At 41.5% G+C, this 21,539-nt stretch overlaps 2 protein-coding genes and 2 long non-coding RNA genes across 6 annotated transcripts; all 4 read right to left on the bottom strand.

The window, feature by feature from the left end:
- Window positions 1-593: 593 nt before the first annotated feature.
- On the bottom strand, window positions 594-3,156 carry rwdd3 (RWD domain containing 3). 3 transcript variants are annotated; one of them, XM_026333803.2, is made up of 6 exons: window positions 2,792-3,156; window positions 2,220-2,452; window positions 1,817-2,035; window positions 1,420-1,538; window positions 1,189-1,331; window positions 594-784 (listed from the first exon to the last, which is right to left on the bottom strand). In XM_026333803.2, the coding sequence occupies exons 1-5, from the start codon at window positions 2,874-2,876 to the stop codon at window positions 1,217-1,219; spliced, it is 771 nt and encodes a 256-aa protein (XP_026189588.1). In that variant the 5' UTR covers window positions 2,877-3,156; the 3' UTR covers window positions 594-784; window positions 1,189-1,216. The 3 variants fall into 3 exon arrangements, with proteins under 3 accessions (XP_026189588.1, XP_026147433.1, XP_026189587.1); XM_026291648.2 differs by having other exon boundaries at window positions 1,209-1,331; XM_026333802.1 differs by lacking the exon at window positions 594-784 and having other exon boundaries at window positions 849-1,331.
- A 3,733-nt stretch (window positions 3,157-6,889) lies between these two features.
- Window positions 6,890-11,710, bottom strand: LOC113121311 (apoptosis regulator BAX). The gene is made up of 6 exons (XM_026291653.1): window positions 11,338-11,710; window positions 9,562-9,610; window positions 9,036-9,197; window positions 8,035-8,167; window positions 7,262-7,366; window positions 6,890-7,126 (listed from the first exon to the last, which is right to left on the bottom strand). Exons 1-6 carry the CDS (start codon window positions 11,405-11,407, stop codon window positions 7,028-7,030), a joined length of 618 nt encoding a protein of 205 aa, XP_026147438.1. The 5' UTR covers window positions 11,408-11,710; the 3' UTR covers window positions 6,890-7,027.
- A 2,765-nt stretch (window positions 11,711-14,475) lies between these two features.
- LOC113146391 (uncharacterized) lies at window positions 14,476-17,667 on the bottom strand. Its single transcript, XR_003297346.1, has 3 exons — window positions 17,516-17,667; window positions 15,413-17,255; window positions 14,476-15,328 (listed from the first exon to the last, which is right to left on the bottom strand). It is a non-coding gene; the product is annotated as an uncharacterized LOC113146391 (long non-coding RNA).
- A 171-nt stretch (window positions 17,668-17,838) lies between these two features.
- Window positions 17,839-21,539, bottom strand: LOC113146390 (uncharacterized). Its single transcript, XR_003297345.1, has 3 exons — window positions 21,183-21,539; window positions 20,951-21,103; window positions 17,839-20,312 (listed from the first exon to the last, which is right to left on the bottom strand). It is a non-coding gene; the product is annotated as an uncharacterized LOC113146390 (long non-coding RNA).

Here is a 21,539-nt window from a genome sequence, read left to right as displayed (position 1 = left end):
CCCCAGGTAGAGCGCCGAAGCTGTACTTGGATGGGAGACCGCCTGGGAATACCAGGTGCTGTAAGCTTTTCAGTTCCCTTCATAGACACCAGAGGACGCACTTCCCTCTCGCGAAATACACAGCTGATATCTTCTTTTTTTTCTCCCGTGTTTTAGATATCAAATGAGAACATGCCCTTAAAGGATGATCTTATTAACGTACTATGGTGGGTGAGTGGTTAAGGGAGCTGGTGCAGGAGTACAACCTACCATACCGACAGTGATTCGAGTCCACCTCCTGACAGGAGTTACACGTCCCGGTGAAAAAAGTCCGTGTTTGTGATGTGGATGAAGAAAAATATGTGCCTCAGGAAAAAGAATATTTTGTAAAAAAAAAAAAAGTAATAAATACTAAATTATTGGAAAATGACCATCTCCCACAAATGCCAATGTCAATAAATAAGTTTATTTACTGATCTTACCCACGATTAGTAAATCTCTAAAATAATCATATAATAAATACTCTGGGGGGGGGGGGGAGACAAAAAAAAACACACCCACCCCTACATACAAATATACACATGTACATACAATCATGCTCATATTCACAAATGTCATAGTGTTCACGACCAAGTATTTCTTTACTACAATTATACTTATTTTAACAGACTGGTGCTCCTATCAGAATCTATAAGAACAGGTACTCTTCTGCCATCTGCAGGTTCTGTTTTATACAGTACCATCACCACACAGCCTATTGGAGCTGTTCTGGATCCTGGTTTGACTTTCAGAAGACTACAGAAAACTGAGAAATAAAAGAAAAAAAAAAACAAAACACAGCAATTAGGAATGTGAATCATATACTTCCACCCTTAACGTCACCTGATATCAAACTGAGCACCTGTAGGGGATTTCGGACAGCGCTCTCCACTGTTATCATAATCAAACTAAATGACAGAACAACTTTTAACAATGCTTGTCCTGTGGCAGCTTGATAAAATACATAAACTTGATATTGAGACTGTAAAACAAACCAGCACTGCAGCCCAACATACATGCCAGTTACAAATGTCTGCATTCAGGTTGTGAACAATACAGAGCTTTGGTTCTGTAGGTGGGCCGTATGAATGACACTCATCTGTGATGTACTTATAAATAATTTATAATGACCTAAAACCATACTTAAGGTGCGTAGAGGTGTTGGCATACTTGTGGATGTGTAAAAACACCTGTGCTGTCAAGAGCCTAATGATGGCAGTATCTTCTGGTAAAGCTCAGACATGTGGAGGTCCTGGAAGGCTGCAGCCAGCTCTGGTAATGACTGGTAGTTCTGCACTATAAAACCCTGCAGACTGACAGAAACATATGGATAGACAGAGATCATAAGAGCTACAGCACCACTGTCCAATCCAACACTGATTACATGTGTGCGATTCATACCTTTGTCCACCAGAGGAAGGCAAAGGGGCTTCAATGAGAACCTTCATCATCCTCTCTTTGCATTTCTTGCCTGAAGAATCCACATCCACCTTTACTGTCTTTAACAGACAGCAAAACTCCTGAAGAGACAATGATTACAGTCAGAACAGTATAATTTTATAATCAACCATCAATGAAGAAAAGAATCTACTGATGGATCAAATATGGAAATAATGATAAACTCGGGTCATATTTTACACTATGACACCTGCTGGATTACTATCACATGATAAGAGATTGTCACTCATAGTTAATAGGAACCATCTTTAAGACAGCCATACCGTTTGCAAAGTATTTCATTATTAATTAGTGTCTCTAAGACTTTGTGTGGTGCTTTGATAAATATATGCGTCAGTACCTTGATGTCAGGTTTGGCTCCCTGTAGAACAATCAGAATAATCCGTCCCAGTAGAACCCTCCCAGTCAGCTGCAGCTGCCGGGCCCAGCGCTCCAGCAGTCCAACGTAACAGTTTCTAGATCGGATGTGGTCCAACAGCAGCACAGCAGTCCACTCCTCTTCATCTCTCTCCCCCACCTCCTCCTTGTGTCCTCTGCAGTTGTCTGTGATGACCTTACACTGCCACACACAAACACAGCACACACACTCATCAGCTATAATGCTGATTAGGCCTTGTGTCTAATTCGGATCTGAGTAAGCAACAAAATGCAGAAACGCCTTCATTTCTACAAAGTTTTAAGCCCAACTAATGCTGGGAAATGTAGTTCAGTTTAGCAGACAGCCAGTGAGTTCAGCTGCTCACCTGTAGCCACTGCACCAGCTGATAGACCATCGGCTCTGGTGCTAAGGCTGCAGCCTGCTCCAGCAGATCTGTTCTGATGTTGTTGCACTGAGACCTGGAAAGTTTAGTGGAAGAAACAGAGATGTCGGGGGGACAGGAAGGGTAACTGGGGTGCAGGTGGAACAGCAGGCTCACGTCCAGTCCTCTTTCCCCTCCAACAGCGCAGCTGATCTGGACCAGGAGGCCATCCTCAGCTACAAGGCAGCAGACAGTGATGTCAAACATTTAAACAAACATATGACACAGCGTTGTTTTTAAATAGCATTTCTGTTTACGGTGCCAGCACTGAACGCGTTTATTAACATGTGAAGAAACCAAACAAAGAGGATGAGACACATTTGGTTTTTACAGCGTGTTTGAATAAACTTTACCGAGGACACATTAAACCCTTCACTCCAAAGCAATTAGCTGGATTTGTCTCATCGTTAGTATTATTTATTATTATTACATTATTATTTATTTAGCTTACAGGCGCTAAGAGGCTTGAGTTTACTTAAACACTGGGCTGTGAAGGGAAAAGCTGACTAACCTACCAGACTGTCGAAGGAGCTGGAACTCTCCTTGTCCGCAGTAAATGGATGATAAAGCTGAAACCTCCTCTAGAGCAGCTTCAGACATTATTTGCGAACAGCTTTAAAGACGCTGCATATCTCCACTGCACATGTCCGCACCTGTATGTCGTCCGGGTAATTTAACGTGTGGAGAGAATCAGTTCCTCCTCCCTCTGCGAACTGTATTTATTTACTTTTATTTGTGTCTCTGCAGCCTGAAACATTTCTTCATGCACTGACAATCTGTTTTACTTGCTTATGTGGTTATGGAAAACAATTGCAACCTATTTACTAAGGAAGCAAAGAAGGAATCTGCTAAAAAGGTTAATTTAAAACATAAATGTGTAAGAAAAGGAAAGAAAAAAGACATACATGTGTTAAAAAGAAAAAAAAGGCACATTGAGCCCCATGATTTAACCACCTGTATATGAAGTATTAAGTATTAATGACTCAGTATAATAATTAGATTGAGTCAGATTCAGATATCAGACACAGGACACATTTCAGTCCTCTGACTGCTGATTGTTTCAATACATCCAGGTGATAATATTTCTGTAATATGTATAATTTTAATGTAAATGAATTATACTGGTAGTTCTACCTCTCACTAGAAAAGAGTGAATATTAAATGTAAATTCATCAAATGGACACAAACACCACTACAAATGAATAAACACATTACACATTACAGGTGTGGAAACAACAAAAGTTCACTATTATGTTAAAAGCTAATGTCAGTGTTGTGTTAACATCTAAATTACCCATACTGTATATAGAACATGTAAGGGTTAGGGAATGCATATTTATCTTCATATTTAACTGTTTTCTCTGTATTTTCCACAGCATGAAGACCCAAATGCTGTTTCAAATTAGTTTTGTTGTACCAAATATTGAAAGCAGCAACAGCCCTGCTGAACTAAACTGCAGGTCTAAAGACTTTGTTGTGTTAAGCAGTGAAAATCTGTCAGGGCTATAATTTTGACATAAAATTCTTAAAACAAACAAGTTTACCTGGTACGTTTCATCACTTCACAGCTACGTCACCATGACCTGGCTAACATTCACACAGCACACACAGAGTGGAATTACACATTTGAAATTTATTCACAGAACCATTAAACCATTAATTACCAGGTTCCATTAAATAAACACTACCAACAGAGAAATAGTGTGATTGCCCCCTTAAAAGTGCACAATCAGTTTGGTAGCAAAAATACTTGACATAAGCTCAGGTGGCACTACTGTAAAACAGTACCCGGGACTACCATAGGCCACTCACTGTTCCCTTACAAACCAGCTTACCCGTATCCACTGCAGTAAGTAAAAAGCATACATTTAAACAATTATCTATAACCAGTTTCCCAGAGATTGATACAACACAGTTTCTTGTTTCCTAAAGTCTACTCCCTCTCCTCCTGTGTGCACTAATGTATTAAGTGCACACGCTATTTAGAATCTAAATAGCATTTCAAAACTACAGGACATAAAAATCTTTGCATTCTTTGCAGAGGTTTTACAGGTTTAAAAAACTAAGAGTATCTCTTAAAAATTCATTCTAGAAGTTGCTGTATGAAAATAAAGTTGAAATAGCAACCAATCTGGAAAAAAGGTTGACTGTTCCATTGGATGAGTGTGAAGTGACAGGAACTTTTACAACGAGCTCTATACTGTACACCTCCATATGCTGACCAATGTGTCCCAGTTAACCATCTCAGGCTAAAAAATAATGTGGATACATTTTTATAAAAGTTAACATTTTACAGTTGTTCTTTAAACTATTAATTCACAGTGGAAGACCGCAGCTGTCAACAACAAAAGGAGTGTTACTGCACAAAAAGGCACTGTAGGTGATGATTTCGTTTTCTATCAGCAGTTGAAGTTTTGTAGCTTTTGCCTCTCTCGTTATTTAGTACTTTCATTATGTGATAAAAGGGTGTTACCATTTTTCTGTTTCTGTGGTCAGATGACTCTATACCAATGCTAACAGCAGTTTCTAGGCTGCTGCATTGAGTTCCTCTGTCAGGCTGGGTCTATTTTAAACTCATACATGTGTCCAACAACTAAAACATTTGTCGTATGCACCGTGTTACTGACAGCAGTCACACACACAACAGGAGGCAACAGAAAGAAGCATCATAACACTGCTGCTGAAGAGAACACAACCATGTCTATAAACCACATCACTGTTTTCAAGAAGTAGTTTTTCCTGTCTACATTACACAATCAGCACTTAAATGTGAAATGTGACCTAGACGTGTCTTCACATTTCAGTTACTGAAGACGTCAATTATGAACAGAAAATGGTTTCTGTTAGCATTGCAGGCAATCTTAATGTAAACATGGATCTACAGTACTACAGTCAGCTAGATAATGGAGCCAGTGTGAAATTTAGACAGTGGTCACCTGACCACATACAGCTGTTAGTTAGACAGACTGACTATAAACTCAGAACCCATCCACTCATTATTTATACCACTTATTCCTATTAAGAGCTTGAGCCAATCCCAGCTGACATTGTGCAAGAGGCCAGGTACACCCTGCAGAGTTCTCTGGTTTATCACACGGCTGAAAACTATAAATATCTAGAAAATAGAAGAAATTCGCTACATTTATAGAATTGTGAGGTGGGAGGACTGACTCCCAGTGCGCACAGTTTCGGAAATAAAAGCAAAATTAAATTCCCGCATACACAACCTCAAACCATTAAATGATTGACATGTAACTCTGGCTGAATAATCAGTATAAAAGACCGGAACCAGTGTTAGAAATCTCTAATTTTTAAAATGAAAACAAGCACAGAGACTGTGTGTATACAAACATGAGGAGGTAAGTCAAAGAAACAGCTTAGGTCTGACCTTAAATTCTGCTGTGAGCAAAATCTCAGATTACAAATTGATATTACAGGAAGCAGTTTAATTAATTTGCTTCCAATTTTCTGTCAATTTGAGATTAATTCAGCCACTCTGATGTAGTTTTTTTTTTTTTGGCAAGCTGACATTTTGACTTGTCATAGCTGTAAGGACTGTGAACTGCCAAAACTAGATGGCAGGCAACCATTGGGGAAGTTGGGCTTCTCATGCTCAAACATTTGCTGTGAAAAAGGTCAACTGCAACAAAGAGCTCTGAATGTGATACAGCCACTGTGACTGAGGATCATCGAGCCAGTTAAAGAATAACATGATTTTGTGCAAACAGCTGGAATGATTCAAACTAACAGCCACTAAACTGTATAGTATCGTTACATTTATCAAGGAACAATCAAGTTATCAAAAAACACAACTGGCTGGGAATTCATACAGTTTTTAACCAGTGCATCCTCTTAGTTTGCAACTCTTGAACTCTGCTGAGGTCTTCCCATATCTCAGACATGTATACCTAATCTGAAAAAGAACCGTGGTTGACTTAATTATCTACCTGTCTTGACATGGCCCTGTACAGACCAACAGACCAAGAGGAGGACTCTATAAATGTGATTCACATGAATTTGCTTCTAGATGGTGCAGAACACTGGCCCAGTTTCTGTCAGCTGAGAAATCCAAAACAGAAATGCATGTGTATGAAAAAAGTAACCTGGTTAGGTCCACAGCTGCCTCTTGGCCAAAATCTATGATAAAAAAGGGTACTAAAATGTTAGGCACAAGCTAATATCATGACGTTACTGTACTAAGGTCAAGTTGATGAGTTTTGACTGGCTGAATAAAGATGCAGCATATGCTGTTGTCATCAGACATTTTGCAGGTCTGTGTTTTAAGCTAGATCTCCCCCACAGGTGATGAATAATATGAAGAATGGACCTGTGACATGGTCCAGGTGGGGTGAGGTCCTTCTGGCTGGTCTGAAGACATCTACACCTATGTCCAGTGTTTATGAACACCATCATCTGCTGAATGCCACTGTTGCACAGGAGCTGAGAGCCTCCAAAGTGGCTGCTGCAGGGTGTCGTGCAGTAGCTCTTCATTTCCATGAAAGGCACTGAGCAGCTGTTGATGAAGGAAGACGGAGATGCCTGGTGGATAAATGGATATAAATACACTTTTGTTCTAGGAAACCTGAGAAGACAGGGGGTTTTTCCCCCTCTAGGTATAAAATAGACCTCCTCTAGTTTGGGAGGAGAAGGCTTAGGAGTGGTTGTAATTAATGTCCAGAAACTGTCTTTAAGAACAAGCTGCATCTGTCCAGGAGAGGGACTGCAGCTCTGGCTGTGAGGTCAGATTGGTCTCAGCGTGTCTTCCTGTAGTAAACAAACGTTGCCAGCAATATAACTGATGCTGCTATGGCTACTGTCCTCCACCGAGAAAAGCCACGGATCACACCTTCCTGCAAAAATCAAGAGAGCAAAAATGAAGAGATGTGGATCTTACTGAGCAGTCCATATTTTAAACCACCTCCTCCTTAATAGTTCTTCAAACGATTTGAGAACAACTGACTCTTTATGAATGATGCATCACTCACCCAGCCTCCCTGCTGCATGATCCAGGCGTAAAGCATCTCCCTGATGACCTCTAGAACCCAGCTGATGACCATTCTGATGTTCTCTAGATGGTTGGTGGTCAGTGCCTTTAAAACCAAATACAAACGCCCAGTCAGAGCAACTCCGACAACTACTGCAGCCAGACATGTGTATAATGTAAGAATGAAACGTCGAAGTAAGGAAATGTGATTCATTTGAATTTGTTGCTATGAAAAACCCCACAATAAATAAAATGTTTACACTGTGAAAACTGATTTGTGTTCACTGAAAAAGTAATATAGATGATACTGCTCCATTAGCTGTCTTCAGTCATGGCAGTCTGTAAACTACAACCTGTGAGAAACTGTGATTAAATCCACTACATGTACAACTGCACTTTCAAGGACTGTGGTGACTCCAGGTGTCACATCCATGCGAGGACATACTGAAAAAAACACTCCACATTACTTGTACCCTACTTGAACATTTCCTTTTATACTTCTATATACACTACATTTGAAAGTAATATGACATATATCACAAACATTTTACATTCAAAAGGAGAAACATTTTTAATTAGTTTTCAGTGAAGCAGTGCAACATGCCTGAAACTACTTCGACTTATGAAATAAAAGTGCAAATCATCAGTCTGACCTCACTGGTTCAATAACTGAGCAGACCTGACTAAGCCTGCCATCTTACTGCCAAAAAGGTACCAGACTCTAAAACTGTAGAGCGGTTTCCCCCTTTTCTGAGACACACTGCTCTATGTTACCTTGTATATGAGTCTGTACGCCAGATGGAACAGAGCCACCACTCGACCCCAGTTGATGCCATCAACAAAGATGCTCCTGGCCACCTTCATGAAGATGTCGTGAGCACAGTTATCTTGTACCTGGTTGATGAGTCTGACAGGAAAAGGACACAATCAGATGTAACAACTAGGTTTTTTCTGTTCTGTTTTGCATCAGAAGTAGAATTTATAGCGGTTCAGTGCATGTGCATTGGTTTTTTGCGAAACATCACCACCAATTATTCTAATTTCCATCATTACATAACACATCAACACAGCACAAATCTCCTGCCTTTACTAGCAGTTTTATGTTGACATGAGGTCACTTTGTTATACAGCCTAAATACAATGCAACAAATACAACACAATATTTCAAGAGAAATTTATGCATTTTGCGATTCTGTGATATAACAGTTTTACAATCCACTGCTGCTGTTTGGATGTAAGTTGGCTGGTTGATGGAGATAAACAGCTGGTGGAATTAATTGTGCAGAAGAAGACATTAAGGGAGCTCTAGTCAAAGCTCAAAGGATGGAAAACATAATGGAAAGCTGACATTTGTCTTTTTTCATATACTAATGTCAGGAAGGCTACCACAGTTTGCTCTTACTTGTTCACTTGGCCTCCTTGCCTTTACTTTTCATCCCCAAAATTGCATTTCCAGTATTTCCCATCTATTTTTTACTGTGCAAACTGAAAATGCGTATAACAAGTGAATGAAAACACTTATACATGTATTATTTTAAACATTAAAACTGCCACCAAATTCATGACAAGAGAGGGTTTTCATTCTACCCAAACAAGCTTTGAGTACAGATTTCAAGTGTTTGAGCGAAGATGTTTGAATACTCCAGCTGCAGATCGACATTCAACCACTAGGACTGTTGCTGATAAATTGAATCTTGGGAGAGCCAGGTGCAAATCGATTCAACAACAGATATGTTGACTGTTTGTACATGATGTGCATGCAGCTTTCAACTTACTGTTGGAGCTCAGCATTCCTGTTCAACTCATCTGCAATCTTGAGCAGCTGTCCCACCACTTCTTTTATCTGTGGATCCTGTAGTTCATCTGGGTCTCCTCCCAGATCCTCAGAGCATATGTGCTGACCGGGGTTTTCTGTGTTCATACGCTCAACCACAAACCTGCATAGAGAAACAACTTGACCAAGAGAATACCATAGATATTTTGTGTACAACTCCCAATCATTGTGCTAACATTAAATTAAGCTAACAGCTAACGAGACAACTCAGAAGTTTCCATAGACAGACAGTAGACAAAGTATCAAAGTTGGTCCTAGTATGAAACATAACGATTGTGTTGTTAACTTTTACAAGGAAAAACCTTCAGTGTCTGATGCCGACACAGCAACGTTATTGAATAAAAGGTTTCACACTACCTGCCCAATTACAGACAACAGGCTCAACACCTACACTGACTAGATAGCTCAAGAAAGACTTTCAAAACAAAAAACACTGATATGTTGTGTTACATTAACATGGGACTCACCCTCTAAGGACAACTGCTCCTTGCTCCATAATGGGATCATCAACAACATCTGGAATAGTCAGATTAAACCAAAATTATTTCTTTACATTTCCAGGAGATGTACTGGATAAACGTGTCATATTCTTTGCAAATGCACAATATTCGCTACAGAGGGGAAATGCTCTTGCATATCATGATGTGCCAAACTTTTCAGAATATTACAAGATGAAATGATATTTTGATATAATAACATCATAATAAGAGAAATTTAACATTATAACACAAAAACATAATTGTTAAAATGTGAAAAGAACCTGATTAAACAGAACATTTATTTGTTTTGACAAGAAAATTAACACAAACACTTAGCACAGGACAGACCTGTTGACATGTTAACTACTGTAAAAACAGCAAAGGTATGGCAGTTTCACATTCCTTACTGTTAGAGCTAGTTTGTGTTCAATTTAGTGGAGTGCCACCTTCATCAACAATGGAAAGGCAGGGCCAACAGCTATATAGGCCTGAGAAAAGCAGTGCCTGAAGTGTGACATTCTCAGTTTCTGGTTTGACTGTGGTGACAATTGTTGCCGGTAATTACAAACAGCAGTGATAAAACCAGAATCAGAAATAGGTTATTAATCGCTTGAAAGGAAACTGTTTAAATTTGAATTACACACAAATAATGCATGTATGTGTGTGAGTCAAACTGAATTATGTTTGTCAGTTCCATGGCTTACCTTTAATTCAATATTAACAGGTGATAAATTGTTGTAAATTACCAGTGAAAAGTAGTCATCAGAGTTCCTCTTTCTGCGATGTCACTTTTGACTATAACAACAGGGCCATTTCTGTCATTGTGACACATTTAATTCCCTCCCATTAACCCCTTAACAATAACAACAGAGGTATCACTTTTGTTTTAGAGTCACATAGCTCATCCTGGAAACTCCTAAAACTAAATAAATAAATTGTTCCAGCTGTACATGAAAAAAACAAAGTCTGAAACCTTATTCAAACTGGAGGCTTTCATAATCTGCTGAACTCTGACCCAGACTCTGGCTAAAATCTTCCCATTTTACTACCTTGCTTATCTTCAGCGGCGAATAACTTCTCAGGGAAAGCAACTATGAGGCCTTTACGGTTCTCTGTCATGCGCAGATTAAATCGGCACATATCCACTAATAAAATTTTAACACTTGTCCCAGCAATCTTTCTTGAAACTAGTTAAACCTTCACCCCAGCACGTAATCGCCAACTACTCCCTCGCCTTGGGCTGCGGCACTGAATGAACCAAGCAGAGTCGAAGCTGCATAAAGGGACAACACTTGCTGAATTTGTTAAGCATTAAAAACAAGACAAACCACAACCTTTAATTCAACCCATGGATGTGTCCACAGACTTGGTCTGTTGTTTGCGGTCCGGGTCGGTGTCAGGTTAGGGTTATGGTGCTTGTAGCAGAAGTAAGACGTTGTGCTTAGGGTTGAGGTTAAGCATCATAAAAGACGACAGACTGGGTTATGGATAATGTTTGGTTCAGATTTATTCGCGGGGAATTTTATGGGTACGGTTACACAGCAGACAGGTATTTGGTGTCAGGTTTCTTACCAGAAAACACGGACTGGTTTGGGTTTACGGAAACATTAGATAAACTAGTTCATCCATCCCTTATATATATACATATATATATATATATATATAAATAACAGCACATTATTCCTAATAATTGAGTCAAAGTTACTCTGTTGGTGTAAGAAAGAGCGACGCACAGCCCAACATGGCTTCGCCTAACAACGTTACCTTTTCCACCCACGGCACCCTGGAGCTCCTGCTCGGATTCTTTTTTCTTCTCTCCCCGGCTGTCAGCCATGGCTCCGACCTGTCTGTCAGCTAGGAGCGACGAACCAAGAAGTTTATGTTTGGCTTCAGCATTTAACGTGAGCGCAGCCGAATAAAGTCGACGGTCCGGACGAGTCTCTCCGTCTCTCTGAAGCTTCACCTACGCGGAGGAACGAGGAAGTGAGTCAGAAGCGTAGACCGGCGGCAGCGACCTGACTGCAGACAAAACAGCGGAAAGAGACCAAAATCTGCGCACTGTCGACCTCTGCCTGGAAGTTGTCAGCTTTTTCTACAAGTATCGTTATAGTCAGGGATAGCGTTAACGCTAAGACTTAATGTTAATATTAACCTTTAACTCTGATGCCCGAGCGTAAACCTGCAATTAACAACTTCCGGATAATACTGTCAACTTCCGGCCAAAATCTACAGCTCACTATCTTGTTTCCAACCGCGTACTCTTGGGCCAACTAGTTTGGTTCCCCAACCTGAACCCCATGTTATCCTGCACACCTGGATATATGACGAATACATTTAACATTTAATTGAACCACACTCGTGTTTAAAAACATTTTAAATATCCATAAAGGTATTTCTCCAGCTGCAGTAGGTTTCTGTCTGTCGACATAAAAAAAAAAATCCGTGATACAGCCTGACTACTAAAAATTACTGTTTCGACATACATATATTCAACTTCTCTGTCATCTCAATCACATGAAATCTCATTATTTTTGACATGATTGTTTACATGGTGGATGAGTGGTTAGCACTGTTGCCTCACAGCAAAGAGGTTCTGGGTTCGCAACCTGGCCTTTCTGTGTGGAGTTTGCATGTTCTCCCTGTGCTTGTGTGGGTTTTCTCCAGGTCCTCTGGTTTCCTCCCACAGTCCAAAAACATGTATGTCAGGTTGATTGGTGACTCTAAATTGCCCATAGGAGTGAGTGTGAGGTTGTCTGTCTCTATTTGGCCCTGTGATGGACTGGGGACCTGTCCAGGGTGGACCCCTGCCTTTCACCCAAAGAGAGCTGGGATAGGCTCCAGCTGATCCCCGTGAACCTGGTTAAGGAGTAAGCAGGTATAGATAATTGATGGATGGGTGTTTACATGTAGTGGACTATTTTCACAGAGTGGTACTGCTACTTTTAGTTAACGTTCACTCCCACAAGATGTCGCTGTTGGTTTTTCATGGTTAACACATGTCCTGCAGGGGGTGAGCAGACAAGCTGTAACCACTGTAACTCCGCTCTGAACTTATCACAACACACCTTCTGCCCAGGATTTTATTACACACGTCAGTCAGACCTTGTCATTTACGCCGTTTCTTGTTTCTCTTGTTAATCTTCTTTATAAAGTCGCGTGTAAAGCTGCTGACCGTGTTTCTAATGGGACTGTTTTTTTTGTTTTTTTTAAATAAAATTTAAAATGTGTCAGGCTAGCATTTTGTCATCAGTGTTTCCTGGTAAGGATGGCAATCAGATGGGTGTTGATAATGTTTCTGCTTGGATTCATTTGAAGTACTTTATAAGATGTGGTTAACTTAATCGGCAGACGTGCATCATGTTCTGCATGATTTCATGTCTGAAGTTTTCATTGTACAGGAAGGGGATTAAAAAGAATGTAATTTGAAAAGTAAATACAGCTGCCAGATGTAAAAGTGCAATATTTGCCTCTGGAGATAGATACTTTATTCATCCGCTTTGGGGGAAATTCAGATCCTGCACCTCTTATATTTACTTTTACACAGAAATATCATATACAATAAACACAAAGGCATCCAGTCAATAACATGTAGCATAAATATATCTATAGTCTATACAGTATATCTAAACAGTCTAACGGCTGGGTGGGTGGGGGGGGGGGGGGGGGGCAATGGATCTCCTCAACCTCTGTTATGCAGATGCTACTCTGCTCTCTTTAGTCAGGATGTCATGGAGGGAGTATTCATTACTATTTGTTTGTTATTGTCCAGTATAGCAAACAGCTTCCTGGAGTGTAGTGGAGTCTAAGTATAAAGTTGCTGAAATGCAAATACTTCAGTAATATACAAGTAGCCCACCTCATAACTGTACGTAAGTGCAGGACCTGAGTAAATGTACTTAGTTACATTCCATCACTGTTGGCAGCATCAAGAACTTACATCCATCCAACTGCTTATTCCTACTTAGTCAAAGGGATCTCCTGGAGTCTAACCACCAAGCCACCGTACTTCCCATGCACTTGTGCCATCTCTCTGAATGACAGACATATACAGTACTATGGCAAAAGTTTTAGGCATTTTAGATTCTTATACCATCAGGTGTCAGACTGATCCCAGATTCAAAGTGCAGCCCATTTTGCAGGACAAGAAACTCAAAGAACCTACATGAGTTCATGAACTATTCTCAGAGGCAAGAAGAACCAGTCAGCAGATGGTTAGACCCCCAAAGAGCCCAGACCTGGGCCGTGTGGAGTCAGTCTGGGATCATATGAAGAAACATACTCGAACAGCCTGAATCAACAGAACAACTGCAGCAGCTTCTCCAACGTGCCTTAAAGAACTAGAAGAAACCATATGCAGATCAAACCAAAAAGAACAGCTGCCAGTTTTAAGGGGAGATTTAGGTTTGGTTCCCTTCACTGCATTTAGGATGGAGTTAATTTATAAACAAAAACATTTTATGCAATTCATATTAAAATGTATCCTCTTCTTTTTGTGCCCAAACATTTTGCACAGTACTGTATATACAAAAGAAACAGAAAAACAAATGATAACTTGACCTTAAAGCCACTAACACTGAGTTTACCACAAGAAGTTCTCAGAAAAAATGTAGTTTTGGGACTGCAAAAGAAAATTACCTCATGGAAATGAAATCATTTTTGCTGAAGTGATGAATCCAGAAACCTCTACTTACTGATTTTTGGAAACCCTTGGGTTTCAAACAGTGAAACAAAAATTCATTTCATGAACTACCTTCTTGGTGGTCAAGAGCTAAGCTAGAAATTCTCCTGAGGAGCTCAATGGTAAATAAGAACCTACGAGTGTGGGACAGAAACGTGAGCCAAAGAAAAACTAATTCTGATCTTAAGTTACATCTTTATTACCAAGGCTGAACTAGACAATTACACACTAACCTCAAATATCAACTCAATTCACAGGAATTCAACCATCAATATAATAGCTCCATTTCAAATTTTTAAAATGATGCTTCAACCTGTACATTTGACACTAATCAGTTCTTCAGAGCCATTGCTGTCATCACTACTAGATGGAAAATTATACTAAAGACACCCAAACCAAGTGTCCAACAGCTACTGTCCAGATGTCTGAACCGTCTGTCTCTGCCAGGCTTACTGCCCCCAACACAGAAACCCAGTCCTGGATGGAACCACGTTGATCGACCGACACGTACGAACGAACGAAACGGCCCGATGTATCCCAACATCAGTGACCGAACAGTTGACAGGGGTGGGATAAGATCCCCTGCTGGGAGGCCTCCCCATGGGTCCGGAAACGAAACGCAAAGTTGGACCTCACCAGGATTTGAGTTTCTGCTTGGAAGTGAAACTTGGCAGAGAGACAACCCAGAGACTGAACCTTCAAATACAACCAGGTTTATATTTCTGTTCAAATTTGGGTGGTAATGATCAACGACAACTACAACATAAAGAAACTCCTGCTTTGGAGAATTAAAGCGTGATTATATCAACAGTGCCCTGGCAACTCCACCATTTACTAAACAGAAAAAGTAACTACGTAGGTGATATAGAGTTCATACAAAAATGGCAGCACACATACAGAGCTCAACAGGTGAGCTGGAGCTCCATCCTATATGCTGACAGTTCACTTTCTATCTTCACTGAGCTCAGGCCTGTGGATCAGAGTTTTATACACAGGCTACCAACAGTTCTGAACGGAGATCTGGAGATGAAGGCGGAGGGCAGGACTTGATGACAGCATTGCTCCTTCACAGATTTCCTTAAAGATGGACAAAACAGAATGAAACAGTCAATCATGATCAATACAAAGCAAGCAAAGGTTTAACAGAAATGGATGATATACCTGAACACATCAGTGGGTCAAACATTGAGGATGGTTTGTTCCACCGTAGTCGTCTTCAGCCACATCCAGGACACATCTGGTCACAGTCACATCATTTGCTCCGGTACCAGAGGAAACAGCATCAGCCTCCATCTGCATATGGTTTGTGGGTGCACTGCAACTTTTCAAAACAGGAAGCACAATTAGATGTTTTCTCTTAAGCATTTATTAAATCTAGTCCTGACTTTGGGTCATCAGCGGTGGGGGGTAAATCTACAGGAACACAAGCCAGTCTACAAACTGAAGCCTTGTACACGAAATGTGTGACCACAGTTGGGGCTGTTAACATCTGACAGGAACTACAAGATCTGACTGTCAGTTTTCAGCTATGTGCTCACAGCGAGAGCTACAAAGACTCAGTCCATCTGAGCTGTAGACCTGTTCACTACCTCAAACTCCTAATTTTCTTGGACACTAGTGAAGCTTTTGAAAGCAACAAATGCCACAAAGTGTCTAGTCTGTTCAGAAAACTTTAGTAGAAACAACCAAGTCAAACTGACTCTGTTCAGAGAAGGAAATAATGACTAGTTTGTTTCCATAGTTGGAAATGCAGCTCTAAACACGAGTGAAAGCGAAAGATGAGTGCTGCCCCCTTGACCTACCTCCTCTCACTGTGTAACAGCACAACAAACCTACTGACCTTGGCTATCTTCATGTAGTCTGCTCTTGTCTAAAACATATCAGCATTGGTTTTCTGTCTGAGCAGGATCATAGCAGCACATCACAGTCAGCTGATTCGCAAAACCAGAGGGATCCTTGTCTGGTTTTGGAAACTGCACAACCATGGCAAACGGCTCCAAATCAGGAGTCTACATTATGTGCCTACATCCTGTGTTTTGTCCTACTGTGTCACTCTGCAGCAACAACTAAACCTCCAGTACCCTGAATAAAACCTGTTTGTTACTAACTGGCCTCAGCTCAACCATTTCTGAACTTACTAACATCAACACTGACAATATCTCAACATGGTGTCGACCTCTACCTTTGAAACTGATCAGCTCTTCAAAGCCAGTGCAGTCATCACCACTAGATGGAAAATTAAACTAACACACCCAAGAGGTTTTGTCCAGCTGTATGAATTGTCTCTCTGCCAGGTTTACTGCCCCTCAACAGAAACTCAGTTCTGCTGACATCACGTTGACTGACCAACACGTACGCACGAAGCTGCCCGACATTATCCCAACGACGGCACGGTTTACAGGGGTGGGATAAGATCCCCTGCTGGGAGGCCTCCCTACAGGACCGGAAGCGAAACGTAAAGTTTGATGTCACCAGGCTGTGAATTTCTGCTTGGAAGTGAAACTTGGCAGAGAGACAACCCAGAGGCTATAACAAGTACAACCAACACTGGATTTCTAACAGAATTTGGGTGGTGATGATTAACACCAAAACTACTACTTAACATTATGACATCATAACCCCTGCTTTGGACAATTCCAATCTGACCATGACAAGACTTCCATGGTAATCCCTCTCCATTTCATACAATGAGCAAAACATGAAAACCTGACCAATTAATGGTTAAACTGTTTAAATTTAACACATCAGAAAAAGAAAAGCCAGTCTCAAACCAATCTTGGACAGAATCATGAAACCCAAGGCCATCACAAGACTGACTTTGGACACACATGTTAATGTGGACTAGTTCAGATGTTAGTAACTAAGCTGCTTACTTTCTAGAACACAAGAAAGATACAAAGACAACAGACTACAATACTTCCCCCTTAGGACTGTGTCTGGAAGCCTGATCATGATCCAGTGCCAGAAGATGGTGGTCCAGAGGTTACCAGCTAAACGGCCTCCCCTGAGGACATCAGACAGATAAAGCAGAGGCATGGTGGTGTTAAAGAGCAGGTTCTTCAGACTCAAGAAAGCCAGACTCAAGATGTTCTTCCTACTAATCACTGCAATTGCACCTACAAGAGCCTTTAAATATTTAGTGCAACAACATTTCAGATCCAGAACATTAACTAACATGGTTAATGTAAGACTAAAACTCCCAGACTTATCACAGCCAACAAGTAATACATGGCTAGTTAAGTTATAGTTCGGACTATCACTCACCTGCCCAGGTCAGCTTTCAAGATCCCCCTGAATCTAGAGGTGGCCAACCTGGTATCTTTACATGAGGCCACCTCTTTCAAGAACAAAGGTTGTGGATCTCTGTCACACCATCCAGCAGCCAATATGGTAGAATTGTGTTTGAGCATCTCATGTGATGCACCTATAGTAGGAACAAGGGTCCAAAAGCTGTATCAAAGGATTACAGACATGTGACAGTTGTAAGAACAAAGTTCCTTTAAAGGGTCAGTGCCTTACCAATTTCAAGTAGACTTTTGGGGCTTCATTTTCCAGCCGGTTCCAACAGAGACATACGTGGAGACGGTATGTTTATGCAGACGGACGGACATGCAGACACGTTTATGCAGACGGACGGACATGCAGACACGTTTATGCAGACGGACGGACATGCAGACACGTTTATGCAGACGGACGGACATGCAGACACGTTTATGCAGACGGACGGACATGCAGACACGTTTATGCAGACGGACGGACATGCAGACACGTTTATGCAGACGGACGGACATGCAGACACGTTTATGCAGACGGACGGACATGCAGACACGTAGGCATGCTAACACATAGACCAATACACCCATTTGGACAGACATACATGCAGATAGTGAGGTCCAAGTTCAAGCATGCAGTGAGGGGAGGAAGGAGTTGCAATGAGACAGAGCTGGAGCAACACCAACCCCACCACCAGTGCACCAACAGGCCTACTGGAGCTAAAACAGACAGGCCAGACCTTTAAGTGCCACAACAGGCAACAGACCAGACCACTAACAACAACTACCAGGCCTATTAGAGCCAAAATAATCCAGTCAGATCTTCTGACACCACAGCAGGTAACAGAACAAGACTCTTCTAGCACTACTGACTATATCCAACCACCAACAGACCTATCTGAGCCAAAACCGAAAGGTCGGTTCTCTTGGCACCACCAGCCCAGCCACTTAACAGAAATAAAAGATGAATTATAGATTAGACAGAAATGGAGAGACAAATAAGTGACAAGGCAGTAAAAATAACTACTTATTGGTAGAGACATAATATACATAATAAATAAGCAACCAGAATTAAACTATTAATTATTTCTAAAGTGGCAGATGAGATGACAAGGCAGTCAAAATAACAAACGACAGATTGGGGATCTTTTTAGTTTTTGTTACGATGGATCTACACTGACTAACATATTTAGAGCTAATGTTTTTGTACCTCCACATGAAAGCACAAAACAAACCTTAGGTCACTGCTTTAAGTCATTAAAACACTGACCTAAGCTGGTCTATCAGAGCGACTGGTGGCCATGCTATACTAAAGTTAAAGACCGAACGGGAGGATAGTCCAGTAGCCCTCGGCTGTAGCACAGCAGGCGGTTATTGGACGGGAAACCTTGACACCATGGACCGCAAACCAGATCGAACAACCCTCCGCTCTCTGCTCTTTGACAGCAGGCGGTTATTCGACGTGAATTGCAGCACAGTGCCCGCAAACACATCAAACCACACATCACAGAACCACTTACCTTGTGACATTTACCTTGTCACTCTTACCTCATGTAGACCCCATGTTGAAGAGCTGCGGGATGGTGAAAATGCGAACACGTTAGCGCGAGAGGACGAAAGATAGAGAGAGGTGTGGAACCCGATAAGGAGAAGTGTTGGGACACACTAGAACTATAAGCACACCACACCTTTTATTTTATAATCACATATTTTTTATTATGGCATTATGCCTTTGTTTTAGAGCAGATGGAGCACATATATAATAGTTATACTATATAACAGTTTGTGTGCAGACTATATATTTATAGATATATATACACATAACTATGTTGGAGAGAGAAGAGAAAGGACACTAACTACCACAACAACAAGCCTAAGCCACAACAGCCAAGAGAAAACACCTTCCCTACACCTACACAACCAACAACAGGAAGAGAGAGATGGAGAGAGGCACAGTGGACACCATTATTACTATTGTTATTATCATCAGAACAGATTATTATTGTTAAGATGGAGAGTGTGTGTTCAGACGAGAGCCGGCCAGTCACGTGACAGACGGCGAGGAGCGAGGACGACGGAGAGCTGGCCGGCTGGGTGTTGTGGCCGAAAGGCGGCCTTTTAATAACGACGCACTGTCATAATGGCCACACTGATTATCTAAACTTTTTTTTTTTTTTTTTTTTAAAGTACCATTTGTTTTTTTTTTGTTTTTTTTTTTTTTAAGGGCCATCTTGAGGCAGAAAGAGAGAGAGATCACACTAAGCTCAGCCCTCAATGACAACACCTTCCAAACAGGCTGAGACAAACATCCAAACATCTGCCACTGGTCTGACAACAAACCATAGATGGCTGCTCTCACCTGACTACAGGCAGCCATTTTATGTGACAGACTGGATGTCAGTAGGCTCATGGGCTTGGTGGGAAAAAAAAAAAAAGACAGAATTAAGGATAGGTGCTAGATTGCACAGAGATGGTTTTAAAGATGTTACAAGGCCGCCATGACTGGAAAGTGGGGAGGGAGGGAGAGAGAGAGAGAGAGAGAACCCATGGCACCATGGCCATGTTCAACTTTAGACCTATAGCACCAAGCACCTAAACACAGGCCTCATTGTGGCCATGACAAGAGAGAAAGGAGGAGACCCTGACCCTAAGCCCTGCACAGAAACAACTAAAACAACCACTACAGGCTTCACTTTGGCACAGTGGCCTAGGACAGGAGAGACAGTCATGGCGGCCAAGTATGAAAAGAAAATGTCCTTACTATTTCGCAGACCTCACATTGGACTGATCTGGAAAGAGAAAGGAAAACAAAATTAGTCTCTTCAGATGGGGTCGAGCAGTTTGGTTCTTTATTGCTAAGAGTGAGCACAGCCTCATTCAGACTCTGCTCTCTGAAACAAAAGCTGAGATGAAATGGGAGTCTCAGTATGAACACCTGCTGGACTCTATACTGGGCCCTGAAAACCTCTGGTGCAGCTCCAGTTTGTGGCTCTAACCCAAACCAACAGGCAGGCCCACCCTCTGTCTTTCATGGCCAGAACCAAATCTTCTCCAAGGCTGATGTGAGCTGAACAGACACTTCACCTGGTCTCCTGAATAATAATGTGCCTCAAACTAATGTCTTCACTTTTAATTTCTCCTTTTAGCTTTTCTATAACACCCCCTTTTTTTGCATTTTATGGAGGGAAAGTAAAATTGTTTTAATCCAGAAAAATCAGAAAGATAGAAAGAAGCTTTTATGAGCAGGCTACTAAATAAAATTGAGTTTGACTAATGATTCCAGCAGTTTATGTAAAAGTTAATGTGTCACTGTGGGCCCAGGTCAACCGACTGCCGCAGGCCCCGCTAACAAGGCTCAAGTCCAAAACTGCGTCACACTGAGCCACCACAGATTTTTACACCCGACTGATCTAAAGGACAAGCTCACCTTTGTGAATCGGTTTTCAAGGCCCCTATGGATCCACACGTTGCAGACTTGAGGTCTGGTCTTGGTCCAACGTGGTTTTAAGGAGGCAGTTAAGGCCTTGAAGCTCAGTCCGCCATACGGCCACGCTGCTGTGCGTGTTCGGGCGCCATGTACCTGTATCAGGTGCAGACAAACAATGAGCTCAGGTCGCACCAACAAAGTGTCTTTACTAAAGAAACGCTCGGTGTCTCACCTTTGACGTCTCTGGGTCCATGTTCCTGCAGACACAGCGTTCTGTTCCCGTCAATAACGACGTTTATCTACAGGTTTCTCCCGTCTCTGCCTCCTCACCTGTTCGCTTATTTCTTCTTCTTCGTGTCAATGCGGTGGTCTTTCTTTATCTAGTCCGAACCGCCAACGAGGGAGAAAAGGTTCCTGTTCTAGTTGAGCTGTTTCAGCAGCTGCAGGTTTCTGTGACGAACCTGGCGAGCACCTGAGCACCTGGCGCTCAGAGTTTAAAAACACGTGATTGCCAGCCACGCCCACTCCGCACGGCTCCCTCGTTGATGATTGGCTCACTCTTTTTCATAGATCATTTCCTTTTCCGGTG

This window comes from Mastacembelus armatus, unplaced genomic scaffold (genome assembly GCF_900324485.2).
Source record: "Mastacembelus armatus unplaced genomic scaffold, fMasArm1.2, whole genome shotgun sequence".
Taxonomy (NCBI): Eukaryota; Metazoa; Chordata; class Actinopteri; order Synbranchiformes; family Mastacembelidae; genus Mastacembelus; species Mastacembelus armatus.
This window is presented reverse-complemented; position numbering and strand designations above follow the sequence as displayed.

Excerpts from the sequence above, each read along its gene's own strand:
- rwdd3 (XM_026333803.2), bottom strand. The coding sequence starts at position 2,876 with ATGTCTGAAGCTGCTCTAGAGGAGGTTTCAGCTTTATCATCCATTTAC. Across the intron at positions 2,453-2,791 it reads CCAGCTCCTTCGACAGTCTG|CTGAGGATGGCCTCCTGGTC; the intron begins GTAGGTTAGTCA and ends GCTGCCTTGTAG. Across the intron at positions 2,036-2,219 it reads AGCTGGTGCAGTGGCTACAG|TGTAAGGTCATCACAGACAA; the intron begins GTGAGCAGCTGA and ends TGTGTGTGGCAG.
- LOC113121311 (XM_026291653.1), bottom strand. The coding sequence starts at position 11,407 with ATGGCTGACAGCCGGGGAGAGAAGAAAAAAGAATCCGAGCAGGAGCTC. Across the intron at positions 7,367-8,034 it reads CGTACAGACTCATATACAAG|GCACTGACCACCAACCATCT; the intron begins GTAACATAGAGC and ends TTGGTTTTAAAG. Across the intron at positions 7,127-7,261 it reads TCATGCAGCAGGGAGGCTGG|GAAGGTGTGATCCGTGGCTT; the intron begins GTGAGTGATGCA and ends TGATTTTTGCAG.